Genomic DNA, 19,962 nt, shown 5'->3' on the forward strand with positions numbered 1-19,962 from the left:
AGCTGATCCATGATCCATATTGAGCTCTGACATCAATGTTTTTCTCTCTCTCTCTCCCTCTCTCTTCCTCTCTCTCTAAATTTATCTATAATAATAGAAGCATAATATGCTAATTAGACCAGATGTCCTTCCAAACATCCTTCCAGACGACCTTCCAGATAAAGCTGGGGCTGCAAGGGAAGCCCAGATCCCAGGTGCCTGCTGGAGACGGAGGGAAGTCTGGGTGCCGGGTGCCAGAGGGAAGCTGGTGCTGGCAGCCAGGGGAAGGAAGGCCTAATCTTGCACTAATTTTTTGCATTGAGTCTCTGGTTAATAATAATAAAAATATTAAGCAGAGATGGTGATGTTAAATTCATGCCACTTAAGAAAGCTTACTGGCCCTGGCCAGTGACACTAAGTGGTTAGGGTGTTGGCCCACCCACCAAAGGGTCACAGGTTTGATTCCTAGTCAAGGGCACATACCTGGGTTGCAAGGTTCACTCTCCACCCTTGGTCAAGGCACATTTGGGAGACAGCCAGTTGATGTATCTCACATTGTTGTCTCTCTCTCTCTCTCTCTCTCTCTCTCTCTCTCTCTCTCGCTCTCGCTCTCGCTCTCTCGCTCTCTCGCTCTTTTGCTCTTGCTCTCATTCTGTCTTTCTCTCCCTCCTTTCTTCCTCCTCTCCTTCTCTCCCTTCTACTCTCTCTGAAAAGCAATGGTAAAATATCATCTGGAGTGGATTAACAAATAAATAAATGAAATAAAATAAAAACAAATACAATAAAAAAGAAACTTTACTAGATGACAAGATAAAAAAGAAGTTGAAAGCAAAATGTGCCTCCGCAAAATTTGTAATGTAGACAAAATAAATCACTGAAAACAGACATTAATCAGAGTAGTAGTTGAATGTATTTGTGTGTCTCTTATAATGTTATACAAACCCTAAAAGTGAGAGAAGAAAACCACATCTTTACCTTATTTATTTAACAAATGCTAAATGAGCGTTATGACTTGCTACAGTTCATTTAATAACACAATATGATGCTACTCTAGTACTGAAGTACTTCAAGTACACCATAAGAAATTCCACAAATCCCTGTCTGGTTTGGCTCAGTGGACAGAGCACCAGCCTGCAAACTCAAGGGCCCCAGGTTTGATTCTAGCCAGGGGCATGTACCTTGGTTGAGGGCATATCCCCAGCAGGGGGTATGCAGGAGGCAGCTGAGGGATGTTTCTCTCTCATGGATGTTACTCTCTATCTGAAAAAAAAAAAAATTCTCTGTAAAAAAATCAATAAACTATGTTTTTAAAAATTAAAAAAAAAGAAATTCCACAAAGAGAAAAGAGTTACTAATCCCAATAGTAAAAGATGCATTTACTTACATACATACATATAAAAGTATTACTAGTAGCTTTGTGATCAATTCTTTAATATGTAAATCTAAGTAATACATGCATAAGGAGTAAAACATTAGTTATATACTTAAAGAACTAAAATAAAACAGAAACGTATTCAGGGAATAAACTGATGATTACTTGGGGGGTGGGGTGAGAAAGAGTGGAAGAAAAAGGGGGAAGGAGACTAGGATATACAATACAAACTTCCAGTTATAAAATAGATGAGCCACAGGGGTATAATGTAGAGCCTAGGGGAAATAATCAGTAGCATTGTAATAACTTTGCATGGTGACAGGTGGTTACTAGACTTATTGGAGTGATCATATCATAAAGTATATAAACGTTGAATCACTGTGTTATACACCTGACACTAATATAATATTGTATGCCAACTATGCTTTAATAAACTTTAAATTAAAAAAATAATCGAAATAACAATAGATGTCCTAGGTTTAAGTCACTTTACATTAGCGATTCTACCAACCACACACCTCATTCTTTCTTTAAGTTCTATTATGGGATTTGGTACCAAGTCTCTTTTCTGTTCAAAGCAACAGGACACTGTCCATTTTATACACCATATTCAATGACTATTCAATAACTAGGAGAGCTTACGTGCAAAATCTTCCACTCCAGCAAAAGAGTGATTCTCTTGCTAGACTTGCCAAGGAGAGGACTCCTGAGTGGCTCTCAGCAGCTGGCTTAGTACCCACCATTGTATAGCTGCTCAGAAAATCATTGTTGCATTGGATTAAAATCATACTACCATGGTGAATAACTACCTAGCCCCTCATTCTGTGGGTGACCACTCCTCTTCACCACATTTAAACATTTCACAATAGCAATGCTCTCTGCAAATGCTGAGAGGGGGGACATTGAATTTAATGATAACACATTTTAAATAAATAATTTAGTAACTTTAAATGCCTCTAAAAAGAAAAATTACTGAAGATTTGAAGTAGTACAGAAAATTTTTCATATATTTATTCTGTATCTGTATTATAATGTTAAGAAGTCTTATCAATAAAAGTTATTCAATGTTTGGTATTATCTACCATGGGATTAAAACAAATATAAAAAAATAGATCAGGAAGTTGAATACTCCAAAATCAGACTAAATAGTGAGAAAATCTTCTCTAATTGTCTGTAAATTATGATACCATGCTATATTTGATATTTGATATAGAAGTGTCCTCTAATCATAACTATAATAAGATGTCTGGATGTGCAATATACAATATCATTATCAGTATGTTACAAGCCAAGAGGAGAGAACCGTAAAAATATTCTTAAGTTCCAAAAGGGGAAAAATATGGACAAAACAAATAATACTTAAGAATAAGCTCTTTGGCATTAGGAAAATTGTTAGATGTCCCTATTAATCTTCTTTCTAACCAGATATATTGAATGGAATAATATAAAAGTTTAATGCTTACTAAATGAATTTGGTCATAAATAAAAAGTCCCTCAACTATGTTATTTCTTAACCTTGGTAAGCTTTTATCATGGTAATCTTTATATATGTTTTTGTATGACACACATTACATAACAAAAATGTTCAAGTAAAAAGTGAACTTTTCAAGTATTGACTGATGGCATTTTTCTTATTTAAATAATAAATTATTACATGCTCATGGCCCATGGCAGCCTCTGAAATAAAAATTAAAACTTTGAATATGCTTTATGGGAAGAGATGGACTTATTATAAATCATTAAATAACACCTATCTAATCGTCTTCCTGGTTATTTTCATATGGACCAAACATTCACTCTGGGTCCAGGAACTACTTATTTCCTCCATCTTTTTGGAACTTGGTATTTTCCATAAGGTTTGGTAACAGTGTTCCAAAGCAAAATGAAAAAAAACACAAAAAAAAAACACACACACACACACAAAAAAAACCCACAAACACAAAAAAGCACAAGCAAACAAAAAACTGCATTGATAGAGGTTAGAGCTGTAGTCAAATTTGGAGGGAATAAACCCCCCTTCCCTTGTACTGAAAGTCTTTTCATATTCATGGCTGAGTTCAATCTCCTACTTTTGGGAGGGGGGGGAACATAAAGCTCTGCAATGTCATGTGCATACAAAAGACTGCTAAAATTCAGTTAAAACAGTTACCGTATTTTTCAGAAGTGGGGGGAAAAAGACCCTGCGTCTTATGGTCCAAATATAGCCTACACATATACTTTAAAATAAAAGTTTTTTTACTTGCCCGGCTCTGTGTGGTCTCTGTGTGCTTGCCCGGCTCTAAAATGGTTCTAAATGCTGCTGTTTACTTTACAGGGTTGATTACATGTGTTTATGACTGTGATGTTGGGTTTTAATGCACATAAAATATTTTAGGACACTATTTGTTTCAGAATCTTGTTTTCTTCATTTCCCTTCTCTAAAAACTGGTGCGTCTTATGGTCCGGAGCGTCTTATGGTCCGAAAAATACGGTAAGTTGGAAGTCTAAGGAGAAATACATTCTATTCCCATTATTCTGCATGCTGAGTGACTTTAAGAAGGTCAATGACAAGTGAAAGGGTTTCTGAGCTCAGTGACCCAGACATCTGAAAATTATATATGAAGAACTAGAAACTACAGATGGGGAGCCAAAAAAAAAAAAAAAAGAAAAAAAAGCCTTTAGGTGGGGAGTGGTCATCGTAACTTCTTCAGATTTAGCACTGGGCCTGGCCAGAGCAGATAATCAGTATATGCTTCTTGAATGCATGAAATAAATGAATGAATGAAGCAAGGAAGCAATGAATGACCAAACAAACCCCTGGTGGAGAAGCAGAAATATGGAAGTGGAGAAGAGTTATCCCATGTTACTCACACATAGAGCAATTAATGACAGAAAGCAGGATTTACTTATCTTTGCATTCCTGGTACTCAATACCATGCCTGGTACATAGTTGGTGCTCAATTAATACCTAATGGTTGACTCAATCAATGATCATTATATTTAAAGCAATCTACTAGTAGGACAGGTTGCCTGATAAATAGTGAGCATCCATTTCCTCACCACTTGTCAATGGGGAGCCAGCAGCCCAGCAAGCAATGGAGGAAGCCTGGGGCTGAATGACCACCAGCAGGGACATTGCAAAAACTTAGTCCCTCAGTGCCAAAACGATCCCTTCCAACATCTAAACATCAGGACCGTATGCTGAACGTTTAAGCAAGTGAACCTGTTAAAGCCTGTTGGAAGTCCACAATATTTGTCAGCCTTGTATTAAGAACCTAAAATTAAGCCGAAACCGGTTTGACTCAGTGGATAGAGCGTCAGCCTGTGGACTGAGGGGTTCCAGGTTCAATTCCGGTCAAGGGCATGTAACTTGGTTGCGGGCACATCCCCGGTAGGAGGTGAGCAGGAGGCAGCTGATCGGTGTTTCTCTCTCATCAATGTTTCTAATTCTCTATCCCTTCATCTCTGTAAAAAATCAAATATATTGTGTGTGTGTATATATATATATATATATATATATATATATATATATATATATATGTATCCTAAAATTATTATTAGGACACCCTAGAGATGACAGTGCCTCAGGGAGAGGGAAGCGTTCCCAGTCTGAGAAGCACAAACTGTAAATAGCATAATTAATAGCTCACCCTCCCTTCTGGCCAGTCTCTTCTCAGGGTTCCGGTGACCTGTGCTTACAGAATACTCTCTAGTGATGGTCCGTGCGGCCCGAAAGGTTGTCAACTGCTGCTCTGGTCAGTCTGCTGCACTGCCTCAGTCTCCTCTCACACCTGACAATGAAACACACAGCACACCACAACACTTCCACATGCATACACACGCGTGTGTTGGCATGTCCTATAGGCAGTATCTTTCCAACATTAGTCCCTACGAATTAGTGGGCTGACATTGAAGGTTTGAAATCCTGTGCTATAAAAGATCGGGAGGAAGGGCTTCAGCCTTAGACACATCCCAGTTTGATTCCCAACCCTGCCATGGCTATGCTCAGATACCTTGGGCATGTTGCTTGCCCCTCTGTGCTTGTCCCCTCATTTGGGAGATGGCGAGACCATACAAGACAGTGTCTGGCATCCAATCGACACTCAATAAATGACAATTTTTAAAATAGATTTTATTGATTATTTACAGAGAGGGGGAATTAGAAACATTGATGAGAGAGAAACATCAATCAGCTGCCTCCTGCATACCCCCTACTGGGGATGTGCCCACAACCAAGGTGCATGCACTTGACTGGAATCAAACCCAGGACCATGAGTCCTCAGGCCAATGCTCTATCCACTGAGCTAAACCGGTCAAGGAAATAAATGACAATTTTTTTTTTTAAAAGTCTCCTGTGAGGAACATCCAACTCCCTGGGTCTCCAGGCAGACCTGGTGGCTCCTGGCCTCGTGGCTAAGCCTGTGTCAAAAACAGTCACAGGACATGTCTAGAAAGGAATTTCCCTGATGTCCACAAGCCTGATGTTTGGCTGTTGAATATGTGGGTTAAGGTCTGCAATTAGAGAAACAGCAGAAACTAAAATCCTTTAATACTGGGCTGAAACAAAAATGGGGACTTCTTTCTCAAAATAGGGCCCAGGCCTGAGGACACCCAGTTGCCTGAAGTTGCTGGCCAGCAACAGCACGGGGACCTCCATCCCAGCACCAGGTGCCAACACTCAAGCCCCCAGAACACTGCCATAGCTCAGGCAGCAGCTTCCTGGCAAAAGGACAGAGCTCATCCATGTCCCTACAGACTCGGTGACTTCCAAGGAGCTCATCTGTCACCCAGCACTGCCTGCCTTCTCCGCAGGGCAACCAACATCAGCATCAACTTCAGTGATGTTGCCAAGGGAACCTGTGGCCTCCTGCCATCCCTGTCCATCTCTATATGGAAGGAAAGGAGGAAGGAGACTGAGCCTTCAGGAGTGAGACAGCAGCCCAGGGGGCATGGCTCCGTGGTTGAGCATCGACCTGTGAATCAGGAGGTCAAGGTTTGATCCCTGGTCAGGGCACATGCCCAGGTTGTGGGCTCCATCCCAGTGGGGGGCCTGCAAGAGGAAGCTGATCAATGATTCTCTGATGCTTCTATCTCTCTCGCCTTCTCCCTTCCTCTCTGAAATCAGCAAAAATATATTATATAATATATAAACTAAACAAAAAGTGAGACAGCACCTCAGTACAGGGGGAAACAAACACACACAGGGAACCAGGGAGGAAAAACAAAACAAAACAAAAAAAAACATGCAGGCAAGAAATGGAGGAAAGCAGCCACAGGAAGAAAGACAAAAAGATATTGGGGTGGTGGGGGTGGGAATAAACAAATAGGCCAAAAGACAAAGAGGAAGATTTTTACAAGCAAACTAAAAAAAAAAAAAAAAAAAAAAAAAGTGTGAAACAGAAAGGCAGATGACAAAAGAAAAATGAAATAATGGAAAAGCTATGAGGATGAGACCGTCCCTGATTCCCAGCTGTTTGCCGTTCCTGCAGAAGGAGCAGTGTCCAGCAGGGCAGGTCAAGGCAAGTCAGGGCAGGACTAGAGACGGGAACTGGGCCTCTCAACTCTTCTCCCCTGCTCCTGAGTCTGATTTCCAGCAGGGAAACTTGGGAGAAAGTGGGGGCCTGTGGAGAAAGAGGCTGCAGAAGATGTTACAGATTGCAGCTGCCCTGCCCTCTGGTACCCAGTGCCACCTCAGGTGTTCCCAGTCCTGACCCCCTCAAGGTTTGAGCTGCCAAGCAACGCCTACCCATCACAGACTCTGGTGTCTTATCACTCAGAGCCCCCCGGCCCCCCTTGCCTCGTGCTCCACCCAGCACAGACACATTTGAGGGCATTCTCGTGCCCTTTGGGGCTCAGTGCCACTTTGGCATTCCAGAGAACTCAGGGGACACAGCAGAGACCCAGGCCCCTGGCCTGGCCTGGCCTCCGGGGACTCCCACCTGCTTCTGTCTTCCAGTGCCTCCCCTCACCTCAGGGGCTAGGAGAGGGCTGAGCCTGGCACTCTCTCTCTCCCTGAACCACATCTGCCTTCAAGCTCCCAGGTGATACGGGAGAGGCACCAGAAGTGCTTGGAGAAGGTGACCCAACACAGTCCCAGGTCATTTGTGAGGGGCTCGGACCTGGACCACCCCCTTCCCATCTCTCACCCCAAAGAGTGAAACTTGAGTACCTCATGTCCTTGCAGCTAAAATGAGCAGGAGCCAAGCTCCTGTGTATTCTGTGTATTCTCATTCCTAAACACAGGCTCCTGTAGTAAACCAGCAGAGATGCTCTGGGAGGAAAAGGGGGAAGAGGGGGGACTTCACCCTGAAGAAACCACCAGCTTCAGAAAACCTCCAGGATGCCAGGCCATGGGCAGCTCAGCACATTAGGGGGAACGGGAGGGGGACCCACAAAAGTCCTAATGGGCAGGCATTCTGGGCTGAAACCCCAGTGTTTGGGGCCCAGACAGAGAGCAGGCAAAAGGGCAGGGAAGCCTGCACGTGGACAGGTGGGGTCCAAAGGAGATGAGGTGCAGAGCTAAGTCCTCTGCGGGCTCTCTGACCTGCAAGCTGGGCCCAGAGTGACTCTTTGCTATGCCACACCTACTGGCTGTCATGTTCACTCCCCCGAAATGTAAGATTTTTCCCTTAAAAATACAGGTTTGGGATGTGAGGCCCCATCTGGCTGGCCAGCCTGGCTCAGGGGCTCATGAAGGACAGCCTAAATCATGCAGGGCTCCTGGGGCTGCCTCTGAGGCAGAAATACAGAGCATCTTTGAGCTCTCCTGCTCTGTCTGGGAGAAGGTGGGCAAAATGCTCAAAATAGGGCAAAAGCAAGGGCCAGGACCCACAGAGGTCTCATTCCCTGTTTCTCTGGACTCTCTGTGGTGTGCCTGTGTGCAGGATTTCTGCAGAAGATAGTCCATTTTGTTAAGCCTTTGAATATTCAAATTGAAAGTACCGCGCAATCATTGATTGTCAAATCATGGGTTTCTAGAGGTTTTAAATACTTGGCATGAGGGGGAAAAAACTCAAACCTATACCCGAAGGTATAAAACATTAATTCTGTTTGTCTTCTGCTCCAGGAACCTGGATGCAGCTGGATGCTTTGTGAAACTTTAAAAATGTTGCATCTCTGCTTCTCTCCTTGCACAGGAGCCCTCCTAGGCGCTGAGGCCCTGCAGCTGCTGCATCCAGCCACAGACCCAGCTCCTGCTGACCAGCATGTCGGGTAACTCAGCTGCTTCTCCCGGGGAAGGGTCACGCGGGCCAGGGGCGTTTTGGTCTGGGTGTATTTCCACGGCTTTTCCTGCACAGAACAGAGAGGCACAAAGTCAGAGCATTTACAAGGGTGTGCCGGCCCGGGGATCTGGAGAGGGCACGGGCCACGCTGTGGCCGCTCCCACTCGGGGCGCCTGCTCCCCAGAGCAGAGAGAGGCCCAGATGCCCAGGGAGCTGCTGCGGGCGTCCGCGTACCCCGGCCCGGCCCCCCGGCCCGCCCTTCCACGTCGCCGCAGTGGTAACCCGGGGACTTCGCGGCCCGGATTCCGCGCGCCCCAACGCGGCGGCGGGGGGAGCTAGAGGCTCGTGGTGAACCCAGGTCGCGGGCTGGGCGTGAGCGGGGCTTACGGAGCTGAACTGCGGGGGTCCCAGCGGGGACCCCGAGGCGAGCCCGCAGCCCGCGGAGGCGCAGATTCCCGAGGAAACAGCGGGAGAGGCTGGGCGCAGGGAGGACGCGGCCCCCACGCCCTGCGGGCGGGGCGCGAGATCCCCTGGGTCTGGGCTGCACACGGCGCAGCCTCCTTTCCGGGGGAGACCCCCCAGCTCCCTGGCCCCGGCCCGGGGGTCTCCCTGCGGTCCAGGTGCGGTGATCGCAATGACCAGGCGAGGCGCTGGCGGCCTGGCACTGTCGCCAGGCGCCCGGGCTGGCCGCGCAGCCGCCCCAAAGCGCGGGGCCCGGCCCTACCCGGGCGGCGGCTCCCGGGCGGGCGCTCGCTCCCAAGGGGAGGTCGGAGCCGGAGTCGCGCCGTGCTCCTGCGGCCACACTCCCGACTGGGAACGTCCGCCCAGCCCGGCCTGCCCCGCCTGCCCGGCCCGACCTACTCACTGCGGCTCGGCGGAGCCGGGGCGGGGGCCGCGGCAGCCCGCTCCCCGCGGCGCGCTCGGCTGGCCCCGCCACCTGGGGCTGTGCGCCCGGCCCGCGGCCCCAAGGACGGCCCCTTCCGGAGCGCGATCTCCGCGATCCCCATGCGAGATCCCCCTAATCCCCGTGTGGGTTCCCTGTGCGCGATCCCCGGGATCCCCGCACCGCTTTCCTCCCGGAACTCGCGCTGCGCGGACTCCTCTCGGAGCCTCCGCGCGCGGAGAAGTGCCGGCCCCAGAAAGGGAGGGGGTGGGGAGCGCCGGGAGGAAGGGGAGCGCAGGAGCAGGACTCGGGGAGGGAGGAGGAGAAGATGGAGAGCGGGAAAGGCGGAGGAAGGGGGCGAGGGAAGGGAGGCATCAGAAAATGATCGGGGGAAGGCAGGGACGGGGTTCCCAGGGCCGGAGCCTTTTCCTGGGGTGAGACTGGCAGTCGTTGGCTGGCCCAAGGACAAGACTAGTCACAGCCGGCCCCGCTGGCTTCTAGACCAAGGGCGCGTAGAGGTTGGCGCCTCCCCAGAAGCCACCCCTGGCCTGGAGAAGAAGGAAGGGACTCGGATATACCCCCGTGGGAGCATCATGGTGGGGTGGGCTAGGTCGCTGCCACGGGTCTCAGAGCATCCCTGACCAGGGCCAGATCCCTTTCTGGTCCATAATACCCTCTCCCAGGCCAGCGGCCTGGGCCTAGGTATCCCCCAATTTAGCCAAGCTGGTGAGCTCCGCTGGCCTGGTCTCCACATTCCTGAACAGAAAATCCCGGTTGCTGTTGGTCTAGGGATAGGACCCAATCTGAGGTGGGTGGCCTCACAGATTTCCTTCCATATGTTCCTGCCTCTCTTCCTTCACCCCTTGGAGCTTGAGGACTTTTGAGTTTTTCCCACTTGTCTTTTAGCATTCTCTTTGTGTTCTCCAAACCTAAAAACCTGGCCTCAGATTCCATGGTCTATAAAGAGGACCTCTGAGACCTTAGCCTGACACCCACCCTCACACTTGACCCCTGGCTCGGTTGTCTTTCCCCAGAGAAACCAAAGGTGTATCAAGGAGTCCGGGTGAAGATCACGGTGAAGGAGCTGCTGCAGCAGAGAAGGGCTCACCAGGCAGCCTCAGGGGCAACTGTAAGCATAAACCCTTCACTTACTCCCAACTCCTGTCAGACCTCCTTCAACCTGCACCTGGGAAAGGCTAGAGGCCACCCCCTAACCCAGGCACTACCCTCAGACCGGCCTTCCTCAGCTGGTCTCATAAGTTTGGTGGCCAGCTTCATCCCAGTTCACCACAGGAAGCCACAAAGGACAGCTGTGGTATGTCGTGGGGCTCAGGACTAGGGGAGCCCATCCCTCACTGATCCTAACTGAGTAGGAAGGACTTGCTGATCCCGTGTAGGGAGAGGAGTCGCCAGCAGGTAAGTAGGTTGTTATTCTGTTAGGAAGATGGTGAATGTGCCCTCCATATGCAAAGAACATCTCTCCCAGAAGTGTAGGAAGCCCTTTAAGGATAGAATCTCTGAGGGACAGACCTCCTTTCCCCTCAATCTTCTGGAATCCAGACTCTGAGCTCATTTATCTGAAAATCAACAGTCACTAAAAGTTTCCAACACAAAGGGGACCATGTCTCCTCAGAGGAGACAGCTTGGAATGTGGAAGCACCTCCTGAAGATGTAATGAAACCTTATGCAGTTCCAGATTATCGCGAGATTAATCTGGACAGTTCGAGTCCCCTGCCACTTAGATACATTCTTAAGCAGATAGCACTGCCGGGAGCTCTCAGGGCAGTGGCAAAACCAAAGGAAGGAAGTCAGGTTATCCTCCAGGAGAGGGAAATTGGTCACTGAGAGCCTTTGATTGTACAATTCCTTGTGGGTTGGTGTAGATGTGAGTGTAGGGCCTGACAGCTGGCACCCATAGTGCCAGGATCAGCATTGCTGCTGTCTCCAGCTTTTATTGGCATCTGTCCCACAGCAGGTGTTGTGCCTGGTACTCTCTGTGTGCCATACACAACTTCATGAAATGGGCCTTTGTGGGAAGAGGCAGATAACGTAGGGGTGGCGAGCACAGATTCTAGAGCCAGTGGACTGGGTTCAGAGCTCAGTGCCTCTGTGGTGTGTATCCTCTGAGCAAGTTATACCAACTCTCTTGCCTCAGTTTTCCCATCTTTAAACTGGAGATAATAAAATTTTGTGAGGTGCAATGAGTTATTGCATGTGAAGCACTTAGAGGAGTGCTTTAAATGTAATAAGTGCTCAGTTAATGTTAGCTCTCAATATTATTTGTGAAAAGCAGCTACAGTAAAATTACAACCAAGGCTTGAAAGCCAGCTTCCCAGTAATGTTGATCCGCACCCTTTGCTCAGAGTTTAGAGGTCCAGGTGTGAGCTTGCTGTGATATGGACGTAGAGTACACATTTTAAATGTGCTGGCAAAGTTCATGCCTCCATATGCAGAATTTCAGCTAACACTATAAAGCCTCCTTCTGCTTGCAGAGGGCTTTATGGTGGCTCTTTTAAAGCATTGTTTGTACCCTCATTCCATTTAGTTCTTACAATAACCAGGGCAGGTAAGCAGATCAGGGATTTGTATGCTTCTATCACAGCTGAAGTTTCAAGTCTTGCAGTCACTGATGACGGAGCTAAAAATAGAACCAAGGTCTTATTCTTATACACACACACACACACACACACACACACACACACACACACCACTTCCCACCTATTAGTTCCCTAAATTCATCTTTATGCAGATCCAGCTGTACTAAGCAGGCGAGTCTGGTAACCTCAACCATCAATCCCTTCAATTCAGAAATAATTATAAAAATAATAAAACCAGGATCAAGGGAGCTGGGAAATGCTTCTGGAGAGAGAAAAAAACCATCAAGACGTTCATAACAAAATGTAATCCTTCATTACGGAGCTTTGGTACACTGCAAAATTCTGCTTCAGTTGCACCTGGAGAAGGTCCCCCCAGGGCGTGGCGATTTTATGGCTGCTGGCCTCTTGTAGGTTGGTTTGGCCACTGTTCCCCTGTTAGCTAGCTTAGCTGCAGGAAGGAAAGCAAGGGTTAAGCATTTTGCTTTGTATCTAACCAGGATCTGTTCCCTGGAGATGTTTGATTTATCTAAGTTTTTTCTCAATCCCCCTCCCACACCCCCCAAGAAATAATAAAGCAGCACTTCCAAACTAGCGCCTTGCAGAGGTTGCTTGCATAGCATATCCGCCCATGCCTTCATAGGCAGGAGTAGCACCATACAGATGGTTTAATTATGAGAGGCAGACCTCCAGTCCCTCCGTGGGAGCCATCAGAAGGATCTGGGATTCCAGGAAAGCTGTGAAGGTATGCTCAGGAGGCAAGGGGGGCAGACATCAGGGGATAATGTGTGCCTGCTTCTTGGTGTAGACTTCTGGCTCCACAGAGATGATCTCCAAGTTGTTCAGTGGTTAAAGGACACCTCTAGGAAGCTTTAAGCCAAAGAGAGAGTTAATTTTATAAAATACACAAAGCAGGAAGAAATGAATCTTAAATTGTCATAGAATCAGTAGTATCCACAATTTGAAATCGTAAGAAGACAATTGTGAATGGAAGTTATAGACTGAGATAAATATCAGGGTCTCAAACAGTGCCAGGAGAAATGTGTGCGCGCAGTATTTGTAAATTTGACTTTAAAAAAAACTTATTTCGGCCAGGCCAGATCAATTTGCAAACAGCCCAGCAAGCGCATGCGTACACACACACACACACACACACACACACACACACACCTTTTACCTTTAGGATAAAGGGGAACTTGAGCTAGTACTTATCAAAATATATAATTTACCCTTTTTTTAACCATTAATTTCTTAACAGCTTTGATGTGTTTTTTAAATTGTAGATTGTGGATTTTTTTCGCTGTTTGAAATCAGCGAAAGGGTTGCCTTTCTTTGTACTCTTGGAGCAAAGTAGAAAGTGAACCCATGACTAGAAAGATAATATCAAGTAGGATATTGTAAACATACCTGAGGGAGATAAGGTGGGGAGGCAGACAAACAGATCATTGGGGTAAAGGGGGGGAGGCAGGAATGGGGTTAATGAGAGACCTACGATGAAGCAGTTTTTAAACCCACTCCTTTCAAGTCCTTCAGCTCAAGCTGCAGCCAAATATTTGCATGAAAAGCTGGTGAAGGATTCCAGCTTCCTGGTTCATGACATTACAGCATGGATCACTTTCAAAATTAACACCACCTCCTGTTTCAGCCGTGGCTGGCGAAGCTCTCCCAGTGGCTCTGTGTGTGGGAGTAAGCACACCCTGGAACCCGAGAGAGAGGTGCGGTGAATCACAGAGCAACGCTGGTCTCTTTAAACGTTAAAGCCAGCACTTGAAACCTAAAGAAATAATAATAACAAATCCTAAATTACTTGGTTAGTAAAATTATCAATTCAACTAGAAGACACGGGGTGCTTTGCTTTCAATAATTAAAAGGAACAATCTCATTAAACTTGAAGTATTTATAATAGTGAAAAAAGCAACTTGTATCAAAATGAGTAAAAGTCATACAAAGAGTTGAAATATTTCCTGACACTAGCTAGAATATAGATAGACTCCAATTCAATAACTACAGCTTTAAGAAAAAAATATTTTATATCATTTTTAGTATTTCATAGCTGGTAAGATGATGTGAATATTTTTGAACTATCCAGGATTAATAAAGTTAGGCATTGTGTCCTTTGGAGAAAACAAATCCCTACGGCTAAGGAGCCAGATATTATATATGAACATTTTGAAGGAAATGATTGACTAAATCATAAAAGTTGGGATTAAATTAATTTCAGAATGAATGGTTTAATTGAAAGGCTTTTTACTGAGTTTTCGTGAATTGTTACATTTCTTGTATATCAAAATCATATAAATTAAATTTTGATCCAAATGAATAGCCTTTACATTTTAAATGGGAGAATCTGATATTAGAAAAAATCCCCAAGCAAACCTAAAAATTAAAACTAATATATATATGATCGGTTGTCTTTTAACTTTTTTAGAAGAAAGAATCTAGCTTACCTTAGAGCAGAATGCACATAGTTCACATCAAAATAGCTTTCCCTGGGTAGACCTCTCATTGCGCTTTGCTTTATGGTTGTATCCTTGCTTTGGCAGCTGCCCGGAGGAAACAGTGTCCACCTTTCAGATCCGGTCACACCACCTTCTGCAGGTCAGTACAGCAGCATTACAATTCCCTCCAACACGCTTTCAAAAGTGAATCTGGAAAGTCTTTCAATGCTTGATTCGGGGGTTAAGATAGGCACCACCATTTAATTGCAATCCAACCAATCAGGAGGTGAAAAAGGCTTAGTGACTCCAGATGGAAGCCCCGCAAGCAAACAAGTGCAAATGTTTTCTTCTTTCTGAACTGTCTCTTCTCTCCTGCCTACTCTGGCCTGAGTTTGTTCTTCTCATTCATTCCAGTTCCCCATCTACAAGTAACTGAGCTGGGCGAAAAGATCAGAATTGTTTTTAGAAAGCTGTCTTTTGTCTCCTGCCGTTCGATGGACCACAGAACACTCTGAGGTCCTAGAATCTAGCCGACAGGGGCTTCCCGCCCCTCTGTCTTCCCAGAGAGCAGTTCAAACAGCTGAAAGTTTTCTCAGCCCAATACGAATAACTCTATTATATAAACACTCCTACCTACGCCACTCATCGGCTAAGAGTTTAAAGAGTTCATATTCAAGGAAACCTGCTTATGATAGCTCACCACTGAATTTGCCACTTTCACTTAACCTCAAAGGAACCTTAAGACTTCAAAGAATCCCTCTGATGGACACACTCTAAACCTCTCTTCTTTGAGCTTTTTTAGATTAATAACCACAAATTGGGCCTATTAATCCTAAAATGGAAAAAGGAGTCACGGTTTCAGAATTATTCTTGTTTGGCATGTAACACCTTATTTTAATTCCATTCTCATGTTAACGCTAAGAAAATATTTTTGCTTTGTATAATTTAGAGCAAGTAATGGTAATTTGTCCTGTGTGTTTCTGGTTTCTGATTTTATAACTTGCTTGGTATTTACAATGCTCCTTGGAATTTAAGTAACTTAGTAAGTGTGAAAGTTTAGGAATGTATTAACCCTAAATCAAGAGAATTATTTCCCATGACACCAGAAGTTTTTCCAACAACTCCGGCTGTTTCAGAGACGTGTGCTTGAACTGCAGGTAGAGGCTGAATGTGGATGCTTTTATGGTCCAAGAAAGTGCAGGTGTGAGCCATGATTCTCTGTGGCAGTGAGACACAGGTTGGATCACCATCCTTTTATTTTAACACTAGCCACATTCACAGCCAATGTTCATATTATTAACCAGATTCATTTCAATGAAACTTGAATTAGCTAAGGCAACTAAAAAACCAAATTGCCTGACTGTTCACCTTTCTGGAACTTCATAAGCCCCCTTTTCCCCTAGGCATAGCAAATATTCAAACGTAGACTAGAACTTCATTCAAATTCATGACTACAAACTTTAAAATAGAAAAATCTTTTTTTCCCCCTTTCTCTGCTAGTGTATTTTGAACCTGAATCCGTTTCTTCCACACCTAATTATTTTCAACCACGAGAATTTTCCAGTTGTGTTTCTTGTGAAGAAAACCCAAGCTTCCTCGACCAGATCTTGGATTCCTACCTTCAGACAGAGTCTCATCTGGACCCTTTGCTCAATTCCACGCAAAGTACTCCACACTACTTTCCGGACAGCTTCCAGGCTGCCCCTTTCTGCTTCAACCAGAGCCTGGTAATTAGCTCAGTTCTTAGAAAAACCTATTTATTGCTTATTATATGGTTATAAAGCTTTGTAAGAATGTTTGCATTGTCTCCTGAGAAAGCATACAAACACTGTCAACAAAGAAAGCATCCAGGGAGCAAGCAAAGAACCATCCACGATTCATTGGAAGTAGAAATAACCATGCATTTCCCTAGCTACTGAGGGGCAATATACATGTAATGTTTTTAAACTCTACAATAATGACATCTCCTAATTGGAAATCATTGATTTAAAAAATGGCCCTTGGATTTGGGGGTTCTTGAAAATGGAATTAAGGCCACGTCTACACAATACCAAACTGTCATTTTGCTAAGTGCCTTTTATTTTGACATTGAATTGACTCTACTAACTGGTTCTTTTGGTCTGGTTTTGGCACAAGAACCATTTAAGTCTGAGGTGGTTAGGAAAAATGAAGCTCTCATATTTGAAAAATTTGGATGGTCTATTCTGATGAACCTCAAACATTTAAAAACAGATCATTTAAAATGCAATAAGGTTTACTTTAGTAGGATACCACTTGTTTTAGAAGTTGCGTAGATACTCATAGATTTTTTTTAAAACCTTATAAAGTACCATCTTTTGACGTAAATCATTTTTTATTTCATTTTGTCAAATGTTTGTGTAGGTATCAGACTACATTTTAAGGGGATAGGAAATTAACTCCACAGAATATGCATGCAGGGCCCCCAGTCACCCAGCTCCCGCCTAGCTTCCAACTTAGGCTTTCTCAGTAACAGCTGCAGACCTGCTTAAGAGGAAAGTACCTTTCTCATCAAGGGACAAAACTTTAGTGAATATAAGAGTTGTTTCACATCTTGGAGTCTGCCAGATACTGGATCATAGAAGGCCCCAGTTCTACCTGAGCGCGCTCACAGCCAGGGGTGTGGAGAGCCGTCCACGGTGCCATCTGCAGCTTACACTGTGCCCAGAGCTTAGATTGTGACCCACAGCAGGGCTTGATGAGCAGGTGACTCGAAGCACAATGGGATTATGTGGCTTAAGGGCAAAACATCCTCTAAAGTATGGTTACAACAAAGGGAGCCAGTGAAGCAAGGCAATTTATTGTTGGGAAAGAAGTAGGTAAATATAGAATGTGGTGTCATGAAATCACGCAATCAGCTAATAAAATTACTTCTACAGACTTGGGTTGGGCTTGGTGTTTTGTTTCTTTACCCCTAATGTTCTTACCCTGAGTTATTAAATCCACTCTTTTCAGTCCTTTTAATCCTGTCTAAGTTATCAAGCTCTTTGTTCCTTGGTTTTTATTTTCCCAGACCCTGGGGTCACCTTCAGATTCCACTCTCTCTGGCTCCTTAGACTTCGGTTACTCGCCATCTCATCTGCCTTCCTATACACCGGAGAATTACAATTCCGCCCCTTCTCTGGACACCAGAAACTGTGGCTATCCCTCGGAAGACTACTCCTACCCTCACTTGCCCTCCCACGCCCAATACGACTGCTTCTTCCCAGCCTCGACCTCAGGCTGCTACTGTGTGTCCTGCGAGGCTGAGCACTTGGCCACCATCAGAGCATCTGAGTACTTTTCCTGTCCCGGCACAGACTGTGTGACCCTGGATCCCTCAGCAGCAGCCGGCAGTGATTTCTACATGCAGGAAACAAACTGTGACATCTGCTACAGCTCATAGAGTTTCATTCACCTAGAACCTGGCATGCATATGTCTGTTTTGCTGCCGCGCCAAACGAGAATTTGCAATAGGCAATCTGTTAACAAAACATCGCAGGTGCAGTTTACAGGTCACTATTTTGCATTTTCCGGCGCTGTCTTAGGCATTAAGATGAAGTTCTCAGACCCGGTCACGGCACCACTCCTACTCTGTATGCTTCCAGTGAAAAGTTTTGTAGGGAACATTTAACGATTTTACTTTTCTGTATCACGAACAAAGCCTAATTTTTTTTTTTTTTTTTTACTAATAAATAATTTTTGTATTATTAAATGTTGGCTTATTTTTTTATTTGAATAATAGTTACCATTGGTTTGAATAATATCACTTCTGAGAGTCACTAATTACTCTTCAATAGTCTAATCTTACTCGTGAATTTAAAATGATTTTAATGTGGTGAGGTGCCTTGGTTTCACCCATGGGGATAAGGAGTAGACACAGCTGTGATGGTAGAAAAGTGAAAATCCAAGGGCATACATACATCAGAGAAAGACATTTATGAATCATTTGATTTTTGTATGTAACATTAGGTAATGAAATATTAATATGATAAAAAAGCACAGCAATATTTACCTGAAGATAATTCTTTTTATTTCCAAGGCATTGTTTTGTAAACTTTCTGGCAAATATTTTTTTAAATATATTTTTATTGATTTCAGAGAATAAGGGAGAGGGAGAGAGAAATGGAAACATCAATTATGAGAGAGAATCATTGATTGGCTGCCTCCTGCACTCCTCATACTGGGGATCAAGCCTGAAACCCTGGCATGTGCCCTTGATGGGAATCGAACCCGGGACCCTTTAGTCCACAGGCTGATGCTCTATCCACTGAGCCAAACCAGGTAGGGCCTGGACAAATATTTGATCTTCTTTCTCCTGAGGGCTGCCTTGCAGTTGATGAATCACAAAGTTTAGAATTCATTGTTTCCTTATATTTTTGAATTTCTGCTTCAGGTCCTTAAATACGCATCACTCATCTTTACAGATTGACTTGTAGGATTGGCCATGTTGTTTACAACTGAATTTCAGAATTCACTTCCTCTGAATAATCTATTTGAACAAGCCCAACTGTCTTTCAAGGTGAGGAGAGTTACTTAAACTGCCTTTGCTAGACTCCATTGTTAAATCCTGTTGGCGCTGGATTAGATCCTCCCTGCATTAAAGTCTGGGAAGCGTTTTCCGGGTCCCCAGTATAGCACAGTGACAGCAATGCTGGTACCACTGGCACAGGCCACAGCTGCCACTTTCTGAGCCCTTTTTTGTGGGGCCAGAACTGCATAGGGTTTTCTCACATATCACCTCATTTAATTTTCACAACATTGGTAGCAAAATGAGGCTCAGAGAGTTTAAGTCACCTGCCCAAGGTCACCCAGCCAATAAGCACTTGGGTCTGAAGGACATTAAAGACATGCCTCACCTTGGCCGATAGTGTCTCAGTGGTTAGGAGCATCTGCCCATGCACTGAAGGATCAATGGTTCAATTCCTGGTCAAGGGCACATACCTGGTTGGGTCATGCTGGAGGCAACTGATCAATGTGTATTTTTCACATTGATATTTATCTCTCTCTCTCTCTTTTTTGCCCTCCCTCTCTCCCTTCCACTGTCTCTGAAAAGCAATAGAAAAAATATTCTCAGGTGAGTATTAATAAAACAAACAAAAAAACACATGCTTCTTACTCACTCTCCCTCATTCTCTGGTGATGGTGAAAAGTTTGCTCCACCATTTGTGAAAGACTGTTCAGGAACCCGTGGAATCATCCCCCATTAAACCCCAATCACCTCACACAGAGAAGTGTACCCCATCCAACTAGTCAAAGCTCCCCAGAAGGGCTGGCCTGTCCACAGGATCCAAAGACGTCTTGTGCAAGAGCTTTCAGAGGCCCCCGCTATGGGGACTCAGGGGAAGGAGCTGACCAGCTGCCACCTCAGTGAGCCTCTTTTTCTCAGAGGCAGTTACGCTTTCAAAATGACACTCTGATGGCCCTCTCCCTCAAGCCTCTGCTAAGGCTTGGGCAAACGGCACAGGTTGCAACCTGCCTCACGGGGTAAATGTGC

At 45.0% G+C, this 19,962-nt stretch overlaps 1 protein-coding gene and 1 long non-coding RNA gene across 4 annotated transcripts; one reads left to right on the forward strand and one right to left on the reverse strand.

Moving 5' to 3' along the window:
* Positions 1-12,323: 12,323 nt before the first annotated feature.
* LOC123651881 lies at positions 12,324-14,608 on the reverse strand. 3 transcript variants are annotated; one of them, XR_006740856.1, is made up of 4 exons: positions 14,478-14,608; positions 13,438-13,804; positions 12,718-12,900; positions 12,324-12,481 (listed from the first exon to the last, which is right to left on the reverse strand). It is a non-coding gene; the product is annotated as an uncharacterized LOC123651881 (long non-coding RNA). The 3 variants fall into 3 exon arrangements; XR_006740858.1 differs by having other exon boundaries at positions 12,615-12,900; XR_006740857.1 differs by having other exon boundaries at positions 13,260-13,804.
* COLCA2 (colorectal cancer associated 2) lies at positions 14,550-18,152 on the forward strand. Its single transcript, XM_036428158.2, has 3 exons — positions 14,550-14,628; positions 15,969-16,195; positions 17,500-18,152. Exons 1-3 carry the CDS (start codon positions 14,550-14,552, stop codon positions 17,869-17,871), a joined length of 678 nt encoding a protein of 225 aa, XP_036284051.2. The 3' UTR covers positions 17,872-18,152.
* Positions 18,153-19,962: the final 1,810 nt, after the last annotated feature.

This window comes from Pipistrellus kuhlii, unplaced genomic scaffold, assembly GCF_014108245.1.
Source record: "Pipistrellus kuhlii isolate mPipKuh1 unplaced genomic scaffold, mPipKuh1.p scaffold_m20_p_9, whole genome shotgun sequence".
NCBI lineage: Eukaryota > Metazoa > Chordata > Mammalia > Chiroptera > Vespertilionidae > Pipistrellus > Pipistrellus kuhlii.